General features: G+C 39.8%; 1 protein-coding gene across 2 annotated transcripts in view; it reads right to left on the reverse strand.

The window, feature by feature from the left end:
• Positions 1-14,575, reverse strand: part of PDS5A (PDS5 cohesin associated factor A) — a 171,977-nt gene that overhangs the window by 68,950 nt on the left and 88,452 nt on the right. For both annotated transcript variants that reach the window (XM_010384559.2, XM_010384566.2), the window contains exon 17: positions 7,385-7,500. In XM_010384559.2, coding sequence (XP_010382861.1) covers positions 7,385-7,500 — 116 coding nt within the window. The remainder of the gene's footprint in view (positions 1-7,384; positions 7,501-14,575) is intronic.

Genomic DNA, 14,575 nt, shown 5'->3' on the forward strand with positions numbered 1-14,575 from the left:
AAAAAAAAAAAAAGATGGAGTTTCGCTTTTTTTGCCCAGGCTGGAGCGCAATGGGGCGATCTCGGCTCACTGCAACTTCCGCCTCCCAGGTTCAAGTGGTTCTTATGCCTCAGCCTCCCGAGTAGCTGGGATTACAGGCACGCACCACCACACCTGGCTAATTTTTGTATTTTTAGTAGCAACGGGGTTTCACTATGTTGGCCAGGCTGGTCTTGAACTCCTGACTGCAGGTGATCCGCCCACTTCAGCCTCCCAAAGTGTTGGGATTACAGGTGTGAGCCACTGCACCCGACCTTCAGCTAGCACCTTTTCAAGGTATTTAAATATTCAAAATTATTTAGCCAAAAACAACAGCAGAAGATTCTTCTTCAAGCTTACTCCCTTTCCATCATCTTATTTTTCTCTGTTACTTTTCTTTTGAGGCTCAAACTCTGATTTTAGCTCAGTTTTTTTGTTTTTGTCTTATTTTGAGACACAGTTTCATTCTGTTGCCCAGGATAGAGTGAAGTGCCGTGATCTCAGCGCCCTGTAACCTCTGCTTCCTGGGCTCATTCTTCCACTTCAGCCTCCCACATAGCTGGGACCACAGGCACATGCCCTGGTGTCCTGCTAATTTCTGTATTTTTGTAGAGATGGGGTTTTGCCAATATTGCCTAGGCTTGTTTTGAACTCCTGGACTCAAGTGATCCACCCACCTCTGCCTCCCAAAGTGCTGGGATTACCACACCCAGTCTTCTCCTTTGTTTTTTATTAAGACGGAATCTTGCTCTGTCACCCAGGCTGGAGTGCAATAACGTGTCACTGCAACCTCCACCTCCGAGGTTCAAGTGATTCTCCAGCCTCAGCCTCCTGAGTAGCTGGGACTACAGTTGCGTGCCACCACATCAGGCTAATTTTTGTATTTTTAGTAAAGACGGGGTTTTCACCGTGTTGGTCAGGCTGGTCTCAAAGTCCTGACCTTGTGATCCGCCTGCCTTGGCCTCCCAAAGTGCTGGGATTATAGGCACGAGCCACCATGCCTGGCCCTCCTTTGCTTTTTATATAAGGTTGGTGCTCTCTGCATTGACTGTCCCCACTTGTGCTGTCAATTTATCTCCTAAGCAGGTTTAGAAGGGTGACAAGGCTATGTATCCCTTTAACACGCTCAAGCCTCAGTGTAGCCAAGTAGTACCTAGTGGCTTTCTGATGAGCTGGGTCAGTAAAAAACAGACTCAGCAGTCTTCTCTGCCTAAGTAACACTGATCAGTTTCTCTGTGTACCATGATGTAGATGTTGGAAAGACTGTCCTATGCCTTCTGAATCCATGGTATTCTGGCTTTGTCCTTGCTACTCCACAGAAACTGCTCTGGTCATTGTGATTTTTTCCCATTTCCTAATCCAGGCGATGATTCTTAGTATTTAATCAACTTCTGGATACCATCTGACTCCTCCCTAGCCCCACTTTGGTTTCTGTGATAAAACTCTTTCCCAATTTTCTGCTTTTGACTATGTCTGCTTAAAACTTAAAAAAAAATTTAAGTCCATTATCTTCTGCCAGCCACTTAATTGCTAATTTCCCTCAGGATTCAGTCCTCAACCCTTTCCTTTTTAAAATTTTACTTTTACCTGGGTTCCAGCCATCATTACAATGACTACTTCATTTTCATCTACTACCTATAGACCATTAACTAACTGTAACACACATATGTCAGGGTATATGGACATATGTATGGGAGGGAAATGGATTATATTTAGAATGATTTTATATTAACCTCAATCCTTTCTTTCAAAATTCTAGGCCAGGCACAGTGATTCATGCCTGAAATCCCAGCAATTTGGGAGACCGAGGTGGGCAGATTGCTTGAGCACAGGAGCTTGAGACCAGCCTGGCCAACATGGTGAAACCCCGTCTCTACTAAAAATACAAAAAAGTAGCCTAGCATGGTGGCGCATACCTGTAGACCCAGCTACTCAGGAGGCTGAGGCAGGAAAATCGCTTGAACAGGCCGGGCGCAGTGGCTCAAGCCTGTAATCCTAGCACTTTGGGAGGCCAAGATGGGCGGATCACGAGGTCAGGAGATCAAAACCATCCTGGCTAACCCGGTAAAACCCCGTCTCTACTAAAAAATACAAAAAACTGGCCAGGCGAGGTGGCGAGCGCCTGTAGTCCCAGCTACTTGGGAGGCTGAGGCAGGAGAATGGCGTAGACCCGGGAGGCGGAGCTTGCAGTGAGCTGAGATCCGGCCACTGCACTCCAGGCTGGGCGACAGAGCGAGACTCCGTCTCAAAAAAAAAAAAGAAAAAGAAAAAAAAAAGAAAATCACTTGAACCCAGGAGGCAGAGGTGGCAGTGAGCCAAGATCATGCCACTGCACACTCCAGCTCGGGTGACAGAACAAGATTCCTTCTCAAAAAAAAAAGAAAGAAAGAAAAAGAAAGAAAAAGGAGAAGAGAAGAGAAGAGATGAGACAAGACAAGACTTAGGTATGGTGGCTCATGCCTGAAATACCAGCACTTTAGGAGGCCAAGGTGGGCAGATCGCTTGTGCCCAGGAGCTCAAGACCAGCCTGGGCAACATGGCAAAACTGCTTCTCTATAAAAGAACTTAATTAGCTGAGCATGGTGATGCACATCTATAGTTCCACCTACTCAGGAAGCTGAGGTCTGAGATTGCTTGAGCCTACACAACAATGAGCCAGGACTGTGCCACTGCACTTCAGCCTGGGCGACAGAGTGAGACCCCATATCCAAAAAAGGAAAGAGAAAAAAAAAAGAAAATCTTAACAAAAAAGGGCTGGGTTTGGTGGCTCATGCCTATAATCTCAGCACTCTTGGAGGCCAAGGTGGGTGGATTGCTTAGGTCCAGGAGTTTGAGACCCGCCTGGACGGCATGGCAAAACCCAGTCTCTACCAAAACCAAACCAAAACAAACAAACAAAAACAAAAAAAGCACGTTCACAGAATTAGCCAGTTGTGGTGGCATGGGCCTATGGTCCCATTTACTCTGGAGGCTGAGGGAGGAGCATCACCTGAGCCCAGGAGGTCAAGGCTGCAGTGAACTATGATCATGCCACTCTATCCCAGCCTGGGTGACACAACAAGACCTTGTCTCAAAAACAAAGAGAGAAAAAAAAGTCAATTTTGACTTTTTTATATGTTGAGAGATGAGAAATAGGGGTCTAGTTTCATTCTTCTGCTAGTCAGTTTTCCAAGCACAATATTGTAGAGACTATCCCTTCCCCCCTTGTATGTTCTTGACACCTCTGTTGGAAATGAGCTGGCCAAAAAAGCACGAACATGTATCTGGGTTCTCAATTCTGTTCCTTTAGATGTGTCTAGTTTTCATGCCAGTCTCATGTTGATTTGGTTAGTGTAGTTTTGTAGTATATTTTAAAGTCAGGTAGTGTGATCGCTCCAGCTTTTGTTCTTTTTCCTCATATTGCTTGGCTATTTGAGTCTTTTGTGGTTCCATGTAAAAGTTAGGATTGTTTTTTCTATTTCCGTGAAGAATGTCATTTGTATTTTGATAGAAATTCCATTTAGTTTGAGTAGTACTGTCATTTTAACAAGATTAATTTTGGCCAGGTATGGTGGTTCATGCCTGTAATCCCAGCACTTTGGGAGGCCACGGCGGGCAGATCACCTGAGGTCGGGAGTTTGAGACCAGCCCGACCAACATGGAGAAACCGTGTCTCTACTAAAAATACAAAATTAGGCGGGTGTGGTGGTGCATGCCTGTTAATACCGGCTACTTGGGAGGCTGATGCAGGAGAATTGCTTGAGCACGGGAGGTGGAGGCTGCAGTGAGCTGAGATCACGCCATTGCACTCCAGTCTGGGCAACAAGAGCCAAACGCCGTCTCAAAAAAGAAAAAAAATAATAAATAAATAAATATTTTTAAAAAAATCTTCCATTTCATGAGCATGGAATATCTTTCCATTTTTTGTGTGTTATCTTTAATTTCTTCCATCAGCGTTTTAAAGTATTCCTTGTAATAGATCTTTCACTTATTTAGTTAAGTTGATTATTAGGTATTTAATATTCTTTGTAGCTATTGTAAATAAGATTGCTTTCTTGATTTTTCATATTGTTTGCTGTTGGCATATGTAAACGCTACTGAGTTGTGTATGTTGATTTTGTATCCTGCAATTATACTGAATTCATTTATCTGTTCTAACAGTTTTTCAGTGGAGTCTTTAGCTTCTTCTGTGATAATGTCATGTGCGAACAAGGCTAATTTGACTTCTTTCTTGCTAAATTTGGATGGCCTTTTTTTCTCTTGACTAATTGCTCTGGCCAGGACTTCCAGTAATTTGGTGAACAAAGGTGCCAGAAGTGGCTTCCATATTTTATTCCAGATATTAGATGAAAGCCTTCCAATTTACCCCATTCAGCACAATGTTCAGTGTGGGTGTGTCACATATGGACTTTATTATTTTGAGGTATGTTCCCTCTATACCTATTTTGTTGAGGGTATTTATCATAAAGTAATATTGAATTTTATTGAATGTTTTTAAAGTACCTATTAAAATGACTATACGGTTTTTATTCTTGGTTCCATTCATATGAATCATGTTTATTGATATATGATTTATGAACCATCCCTGCATCCCTGAGATGAATTCCATTTTATCATGATGAATGATATTTTTAATGTGTTATTGAAATCAGGTTGCTAGTATTTTTGAGGATTTTTGCATTTACGTTCATCAGTGATATGCCCCTATCCCTCACTCTCTAAAAAAATAAATCAAAATGGATTAAGACCTAGTGGATGAAACTACTAGCAGAAAATGCTAGGATAATGCTTAAAGACGTTGATCTGAGCCAAGTTTGTTTGTGTTAACATCCCAAAAGTATAGGCAACCAAAGCAAAAATAGAAAAATACGATTACATTACGCTAAAATGGTTCTGCACAGCTAAGGGAGCAATAAAAAAAGCAAAGAGATAACCCACAGAATGAGAAAATATTTGCAAATTATCCATCTGTCAACGGATTAATAACCAGAACATGTAAGGAGTTCAAACAACTCAACTGCAAAATAATAAAACAAAACAAAAAAACACAAGACAGACAAAAAATCAAAACCACACACAAAAATTCCAATTTAAAAGTGTGGAAAGAGGCCAGGTGCAGTGGCTCACGCCTGTAATCCCAGCACTTAGGGAGGCTGAGGCAGGCAGTTCATGAGGTCAAAAGATTGAGACCATCCTGGCCAACATGGTGAAACCCAGTCTCTACTAAAAAACAAAAATCAGCTGGGCGTGGTGGTGCGTGCCTGTAGTCCTAGCTACTTGGGAGCCTGACGCAGGAGAACTGCTTGATCCCGGAAGGCGAAGATTGCAGTGAGCTGAGATGGCGCCACTGCACTCCAGCTGGCGACAAACCAAGACTCCAGCAAAAAAGAAAAAAAAGAAAAAAAAAAAGGCTTTGTATCAACAAGACAGGGAATAACGGATGCCGGCGAGGATGTGGAGAAAAGTGAACCCTTGTACACTGTTGTTGGGAATGTAAATTAGCATAGCCACTAAGGAAAGCTGTATGGAGGTTCCTCAAAAAACTAAAACTAGATCTACCATATGATCTAGAAATTCCACTACTGGGTATATATTTTTTAAAAAGGAAATTAACATATTGAAGAGATATCTGCACTCCTAAGTTTATTGTGTCACTATTCACAATAGCCAATATGGAATCAACCTAAGTGCACATCAACGAATGAAGAAAGAAAATGTGGTATATATGTACAAGGAAAAATTATTCAGCCATAAAAAAAGAACGAAATCCTGCCATTTGTAGCAATGCGTATGGAAATGGAGCTCATTACGTTAAATAAAACAAGCCAAGAACAAAAAAACAAATATTGCATATTCTCAGTCATATGTGGGAGCTAAAAATGTGAATCTCATGATGACACAGTAGACACGTAGCTAAAAGAAGCTGGGAAGGGTGAGAAAGGGGGAATGAAGAGAGGTTAATTAATATAGAACAACTAGTGTTTTAGAGATTGGGAGAGTGACTGTAGTTTAATAGCTAGAAGATAATTTGAATGTTTCTAGCATAAAGATGAATATTTACGGTGATGTATATCACCAATACACTGATTTGATCTTCACAAACTGTATAAATGTATTAAATTATCAGACATAGCCCAAATACATGTACATTTATTATGTTATGGGCTGACATGTGTTTCTCCCAAATTCATATTAATTCTAATCCCTGGTATCTCAGAATGTGACTGTATTTAGAGACAGGGCCTTTGAAAAGATAATCAAGGTAAAATATGACTGAATGGGTGGGGCCTAATCCAATATAGCTATTGTTCTTATAAGAGATTAGGACATAGACATGCTGGGTGCACAGAGAAAAGACCACGAGAGGACATAGTGCGAAGGAAGCCATCTGCAAATGAAGGTGTGAGAGGCTTCAGGAAAAAAATTTAAAATTGCTGATACCTTGGATCTCAGGCTTACACCTCCAGAACTGTGAGAAAATAAATTCCTTTTGTTCAGGCTAGGCACTTTGGGGTATTTTGTTATGAAAGCCCTAGCAAATGACAATCAGCATTTCAATACAGCCACGTCAGTGATTCACCAAAGGTGAAATAAACAGTGAAGCTTGGGCACTGGAACTGATCTCTGAATTCTAAGTTGTTTGGAAAAAGAACCAACAAGTGCTGCACAGTAACTCAATATGGAAAGATATATAGCTTATCTACTGGAAAAATGATTGGTGCAAGAGAAAAGCATTACCAGAAGTTTGAAAAGTCTGAAATCATGAGAATACGTAATAAAAAATCAATAGCTCTTAACTAACGTCTATGATGCCAGGCTGCTTACCTTTATATACTATCTCAAATTAACATAATCTTCCACCACGATTTTATGCCCATATTAAAGTTGAAAATAAATGAAATTCAAAGACTTTATCCAAAGCCACAAAGTAGACTTACGTTTTGAAACCAAATTTGTCTAAAGATAATCCTGTCCTCTTTCCAATATATCATTCTGTTCTCATACATTAAATGAACAGTGGTATAGTATGTACTAGAGAATATTACAGGGCCATTAAAATGCTTAAGAAAACTGAGAGGTTGGTCAACAGTAACACAGATCTAAAATATTCCTTTTTCTGTCTTTCTCTTTGTTCTAAGTTTTCTTTAATGAGAACGCGTAAGCTAAAAATAAACACAAGAACTCTTTAAAAACAGAAAGCATTACATAAAGTCAAAGATCATAAAATGCGAAGGCTTTCCCTTCAACTGGAATGATGTACACCCCTGTGATTAAAAAGAGACACACGGAGGTTTTTAGGTATCTTTAGGAGCCCAGAATTTAAATTAACAACAATTGTAGTTTCAGATTCTTATCTATTTTTGAGTGAATATACTTCTTGGCTTACCTTATGGCTTCTGAATCAATGTGCACAGGTGCGATTCTTTCCAACAGAAATTTGACCATCTCTAGAAAAGGATTTGTTGGTTGCTTAGGATTTGCAAGTTTCCGGGCTATTTCTCTCTATAGAAGAAAAAGAGTTTTACCAAAAATGTGATTTGCTTTCGTATTTTTGAAAAGAAAAATGACTGTAGGCCAAAAGAAGGAACTGAAATATTCAAAACCAGCATAAGTGGTTAAGAATTGTCTGCTCCAGACCCTGACTAAAAATTTTACACTCACCGAGCAATGACTGCAAAATCTGGACAGCAGAGAAAAGAAGTGTATGATGCGGTTTCTGAGTGAACACAGCCTTGCCTCACAATTCTTTGATGAAAATTATTGGCTAATACAGGAACCTTTTTTTTTTGAGACGGAGTCTAACTCTGTGACCAGGCTAGAATGCAGTGGCGCGATCTCGGCTCACTGCAACCTCCACCTCCTGGGTTCAAACAATTCTCCTGCCCCAGGCTCCAGAGTAGCTGGGATTACAGGCACAGGCCACCATGCCCAGCTAATTTTTGTATTTTTATAGAGATGGGGTTTCACCATGTTGGCCAGGCTGGTCTCGAACTCCTGACCTCAAATGATCCGCCTGCCTCGGCCTCCCAAAGTGCTGGGAATACAGGTGTGAGCCACCACGCCTGGCCTATTGCAACCATTTTAACACTCTAATTTAGAATAAAAACAATTTGTACTTTTATGGGTATGCTTTATTGGTTTTAATTATTTCATAATTTGACAGAATACTGTGTTTTGTTTCAGTTAATTTTTTCTTTTCTCTTTTTGGAGCCAGAGTCTCGCTCTGTCAGTCACTCAGGCTGGAATGCAATGGCGCAATCTTGGCTCACTGCAACCTCTGCCTCCCGGATTGAAACAACTCTCCTCCCTCAGCCTCCATAGTAGCTGGGATTAAAGGTGTGCGCCACTATGCCCGGCTAATTTTGCATTTTTAGTAGACACGTGGTTTCGTCATGTTGGCCAGGCTGGTCTTGAACTCCCAGCCTCAGGTGATCCAACCACCTCGGCCTCCCAAAGTGCTGGGATTGCAGGCATGAGCCACCCGCGCCTGGCCAGTTAATTTGTTTTTTAAAAAATACATATTCAGGCCAGGCGCGGACGGTTCACACCTGTAATCCCAGCACTTTGGGAGGCCGAGGTGGGTGGATCACCTGAGGTCGGGAGTTTGAGATCACCCTGACCAACATGGAGAAATCCCGTCTCTATTAAAAATACAAAATTAGCCGGGCTTGGTGGCGCATGCCTGTAATCCTAGCTACTTGGAAGGCTGAGGCAGGAGAATTGCTTGAAACCGGGAGGCAGAGGCTGCGGTGAGCCAAGATCATGCCATTGCACTACAGCCTGGGCAATAAGAGCAAAACTCCGTCTCAAAAGAAACAAAAACAAAAACATATTCATACATATATAAATACTTGCAAAATTTTTCAGTTCTGGAAGAACATAGATGGAGGATAAATGAGAACCCTGTACACCCCTACAATTTTTTTTATACGTTAGACATATAATTATGGAGGGCTAATAGATGACCCCAATAATAGAAGTAACTCTCAGCCAGGCGCACTGGCTCACGCGTGTAATTAAAACACTTTGGGAGGCCAAGGCAGGTGGATTGCCTGAGCTCAAGAACTTGAGACCAGTCTGGGAAACATGGCAAAACCCTGTTGCTACCAAAAAATACAAAAAATTAGCCAGGCGTGATGGTGCATGCCTGTGGTCCCAGCTACTCAGGAGGCTGAGGTGGGGGGGATCACTTGAGCCTGGTAGGCAGAAGTTGCAGTGACCACCTGAGATTGCACAGCTGCACAGATCCTCTCTCAAAAAAAGAAAACAAACAAACAAACAAACAAAAAAGCTTAAATCCATTTAAGCTCAAAGATTATGATATTAGGCCAGGCGCAGTGGCTCATGCCTGTAATCCCAACACTTAGGGAGGCCAAGGTGGACGGATCATTTGAGGTCAGGAGTTGAGACCAGCCTGACCAAGATGGTGAAACCCCATCTCTACTAAAAATACTAAAAAATCAGTCAGGCGTGGTGATACATGCCTGTAGCCCCAGCTATTCAGGAGACTGAGGCAGCACAATCGCTTGAACCCAGGAGGTGGAGGCTGCAGTGAGCCGAGATCACGCCACTGCACTCCAGCCCGAGCAACAGAGTGAGACTCTGTGTCAAAAAAAAAAAAAAAAAAAAAGCAAAGATTATGGTATTAGATCAAATGTTCCTACCAAGAAAGACATTCTTGCTGGAAGTTTCTGAAGATGAGGACTTAGTAATTATAGAAACTGACTTCTCCAAAGACAGAGTTAAATTTATAATGTGCTGGACCCTTGGGAAAGATATTTAAGAACAAGGCTTTTAATTATAAAAATGCACAAATAGGTATCTTAGCTGAGGAGATAATGAACATTAAATATGCATTCTAAACTACAAAAGCAATAACAAATTATATCATTCTATTTATAAGATTTTCTCATAAAAATATATTTCAGTGAAATGTTCAGAACAAAGGGAGAAAAGATTTCTATTAAACTCAGTTATATCTTGATATGAATTACAAAGGTTACATTAAATTTGATATCATAGATATATTTGTTAATAGTCTAAGTCCAAAGGACTGAGGTTCTGAAGGAAATTTCTTAGTCATTAGCAGATGTCTAACTCACTGTAACAAGCTGTAATTAGCTGGGCAATATTTCAGCATTAGAGAAAAGAAAAATATTCAGTGCTTAATCCCTTACATAATTTCCTTTAAACTAGAGGTTCACATTTTAAATCTGAATTTAAATAGAATCTTATGGGAGAAAATATCCCTAAAAGGGGATTATTTTCCCCTCTAGTACAAAGTTAAGTTGCTTTAACCTAAGAAAAATATGTTACAGATTATCTAACAATATGACTACTGGAAAACTGCTAGGCAAACTGTATTACCACTGCCTTAGAAAAGGTCACTAATAAGTGAAAAAAGTAGGCATTAGAAAAGACAATTATGATATGTAAACATAGAATTTTTAAAGTGCTGAGGGAAAAAGAAGAATGCACAATCATTTAAATACAATAACACAAATACACCTACATATATAAACACTAATACTAGATAAACAGCTTTTAAAGTGACATTTTTGTATTCTCACATAACAATCTTACATTGAGGTAATCACTCATAACAATACCTTTTAGGAAAGGACAGTTGGCAGAAAGTTTCAAAACAAAACCAAATAGTTGTCTGTATGCATGACAATGTTTTGGAAATTTCCGATAAAATCTATAGTAGCAATGTATATTACTACTACTAGTATATATTTATTAATTGCATACATTGTTTAAGTACTCTTAAGAAATATCAAAAGATTAAGCTCTATTTTCAATATGCTTATAATTTATCAATCTGATTTTTAAAATAAACTAATGAGAGAGCTTAAAAAACACTGTGTCCATATATTACCCCTTTCCTCTTTGTACATCTTTTCCTTTTGACAATTAGAAAAAAAAATTGTTTTAGGCTGGTCACGTGGTTCATGCCTGTAATCCCAGCACTTTGGGAGGCCAAGGCAGGCGGATGGCCCGAAGTCAGGAGTTCGAGACAGCCTGGCCAACATGGTGAAGCCCCATCTCTACTAAAAATACAAACAAATTAGCCGGGTGTGGTGGCGGGCGCCTATAATCCCAGCTACTCAAGAGGCTGAGGCAGGAAAATTGCTTGAACCTGGGAGGCAGAGGTTGCAGTGAGCTGAGATCACACCACTGCATTCCAGCAACGTGAGCGAGACTGTCTCAAAAAAAAAAAAAAAAAAAAAAAAGGCAACTTCCAAAGTTTTAACTTTCATATTACAGTAAGATGTGCATTATACTCATTGAATTATAAAAAGATATAACTAAACAGAAACAGGGCTGAGGCAGGAGGATCACCTGAGCTCAGCAGTATGAGACCAACCTGGGCAACACAGTGAGATCTCTTCTCTTAAAAAAAAAAATCAAAAAATTAGTTGGGCATGGTGGCACACATCTGTAGTCCCAACTATTTTGGAGGCTGAGGTAGGAGGATCACTTGAGCCCAGGAGGTCAAGGCTGTAATGAGCTATGATCACAACACTGCACTCCACAGACTGGGCAACACAGTGAGATGCTGTCTAAACACACACACAACACAGACACACACACACACACACAAAGAGAGAAAGAGACAGAGAGAGAGTGGGTATTCTCAGATTTGTCTCCTCTTTCATTTCTTCTCTACTTCCTCCAAGTGATATAACTCTGCTAATATATAGAACCAGGCTTGAATCTCAACACTTCTGAACACAACTGCTAAGACGCTACCTTCTTCCCTAACGCATCTCCTCTGATATCCAGTCAGTCAAACTAGAAATATAGCAGTCATTCTTCACACAATGGTCTACTTCCTACTCACCCTTTAAGACTCAACTTAAGAGTCACTTATTCTGGAAGAAGTCATTCCTGGACCTATTTCCACCCCTGCCTGTAATGAGTAATGCTCCTTTATTTTACCAAAGCACATAATTCAATGGAAATATCTGTCAGTCTCTGTCACTTATTCTGCAAGCTCCATGAGCAACCATGAATTATGAAATTTATTAAATCATGCAGTGAATTATAAGTGTGTGATTGATCAAGGAAGAAGATATTTGGACTTCTGAAGACACAATGCATATCCAGGTTATTAGGTAGAGGAGAGTTCTTAAAACTGTAGTCCATAAAAAACTCATGTTGAGACTTGGTTAAAAGATGGAGAGATTCATAATCCTACATTATACCTATTTTAAAGATCCCTACTCTTTGTAAGGGTAAGACTTATAAGAATGACCATTTATTGAAACCCTGCAGGCAGTGCAAGGGGACCCTGCATTAGGTCACATATAAAATTTCATTTTACATTATATTTATAGGTGAAGAAAATGAATAAGGAGGCTTGAAAATACTGAGTAACTTACTAAAGGTCATATTGGTAGTAAACTATATAGCTGATATTCAAACTGAGGACTGTTTCATTAAATGCTGAATAAACAAGCTTCCTGGAAAATATTAAAATTTGGGGACCATTCTCATAGAGGGAGCAATGGAGCATAAACTAGGATGCACCACTGAAGCTATGGTAAATATGTGGTCCTTCTCTAGGGTCAAGGTGTAGAAATTTAAAACCTGAATTCTAAAGGGAAAGTAAATCTATACATCACATTTCAATTCCACCTCTCACTCTCATTCATTATATCCCCCAACCCACACACAAATACACATGTCTGTTGGTAATCTTTGCTCAAAGTATTTTTGCTAAGATTTTTCAGAAATGGAACTTAGACAAAGAGGGAAGAAAATATTAGATGTCTCTGCCTACTAACTCTCTTACCAACTAATATCTACCTCTTGAGAAGTGAGATAGGATTGTAATTTATGAAAATAAGGAGGTAATGATAAATACACATTAGGGTACAGAGAAGGAACTCTTAAGGATGGAATGCAAGCTACACAGAATGAGAGAAACTAAATTTTACATTTGCATATTTTTCTTTATTCTTCTACATCAGAAGAGGAATGGGGATAATAGAGGAAATATGTAAATAATATTCAGTAGCCTATGGAGGAAAGGACAAACTCATGGAGGTACTCTAACAGAGGTTGTTTTCATATGTGTCTAAGGTGTATTCTAAGTCCCACTTTACATATGAGAGCATATAAATAACATACTCAAGTCACACAATGCCAACATATGAGCTAGAAAAGAAGGTATCATGAACCCATGCTCTTACCAGTGCAAGTGCAGTGTTCATTTCTACCTCACTGGCTCCTAATTTCAAGAGCACTGATTGGCTATGCTGTGTGGCTGTTGCATTCACAGTGTTGGGATTACAAGAGTGAGCCACCGCACCCAGCCCTTTCAAGCTATTTCATTGTCTGATCTAATTATAATAGTAGATTCTCTGCAGGACACAGTACTCTGAAACTAGACTTCTAAATGCCAAAGAAGTCAATGAAACTTTTAAGCGTTTTCAGCAAGTTACTCAGCTCAGAAGTACAAAGCTTGTTGGGCATGGTAGATCATGCCTATAATCCCAATACGTTGGGAGGCCAAGGTGGGTAGGATCACTTGAGTCCAGGAGTTCAAGACCAGCCTGGGCAACATGGTGAAATCTCGTCTCTACTAAAAATACAAAAATTAGTCAGGCATGATGGCACATGCCTGTAGTCCCAGCTACTTGGGAGGCTGAGGCAGGAGGATCATTTGAGCCCTAGATGCAGAGGTTACAGCGAGCTGAGATTGTGTCATTGCACTCCAGCCTGGGTGACAGAGCAAGAGCCTATCTCAAAAAAATAAAAAAGTAAATAAAATTTTAAAAAGAAGTGCAAATGCAAAGGTTGAGGTAGTCTGGGAATTTGGCACATCCACATTCGCAGCCCTGAGAGACAAGCCCACTCTTTTCTCTTCCCTAAATTGGTTTTCCTCCTCAAGTCCTCCTAATTATTGGTATTTGTAATGGTATTCAGATCTCTATGCTGAATAAAAGATACATGTTCTATGCAGCTAGACCTCTTTGCATATACATCTAATATAGTCTGTATCCTTTATAAGTTATTTTAAAACTATCAACTCTAATCCTTTCTAGAACAAAGTTAGACCTATGTAATTGAAATTAGGTTTCCCTTATTTGTCTCTATAAGCCTGGTACCAAGCATAGTACTTGACGTTTATGTGTAATATTGTAAGAAGGATTATTTATTTAAATCCAATAGGGCAGTGCGGGGCCCTTATATGGAGAAACACATACCCTCCCCCCGCCCACAAACACAAAGAATTATCCATCACTTAACGGTGGAGGCAGATTTTGAGAAATGTGTTGTTAAGGCAATTTCATCATGTAAGCATCAGAGTGCATGCACACAAACCTAAACAGTATAGTGTACTACTTCTATACTACAAAACTGTACAGCATGTTACTATGCTAAATGCCATAGGGAACTGTAACACAGTGGTATTTGTGTAAACATTATCTAAACATAAGGTAAAAATATGAAAGATAAAAACATAATATAAACCATATAATAAAAATGCCATATAAAAGATAAAAAACAGTACACCTACATAAAGAGCACTTATCATAAATGAAGCTTACAGGACTGGAAGTTG

This window comes from Rhinopithecus roxellana, chromosome 2 (assembly GCF_007565055.1).
Source record: "Rhinopithecus roxellana isolate Shanxi Qingling chromosome 2, ASM756505v1, whole genome shotgun sequence".
Classification (NCBI taxonomy): Eukaryota; Metazoa; Chordata; class Mammalia; order Primates; family Cercopithecidae; genus Rhinopithecus; species Rhinopithecus roxellana.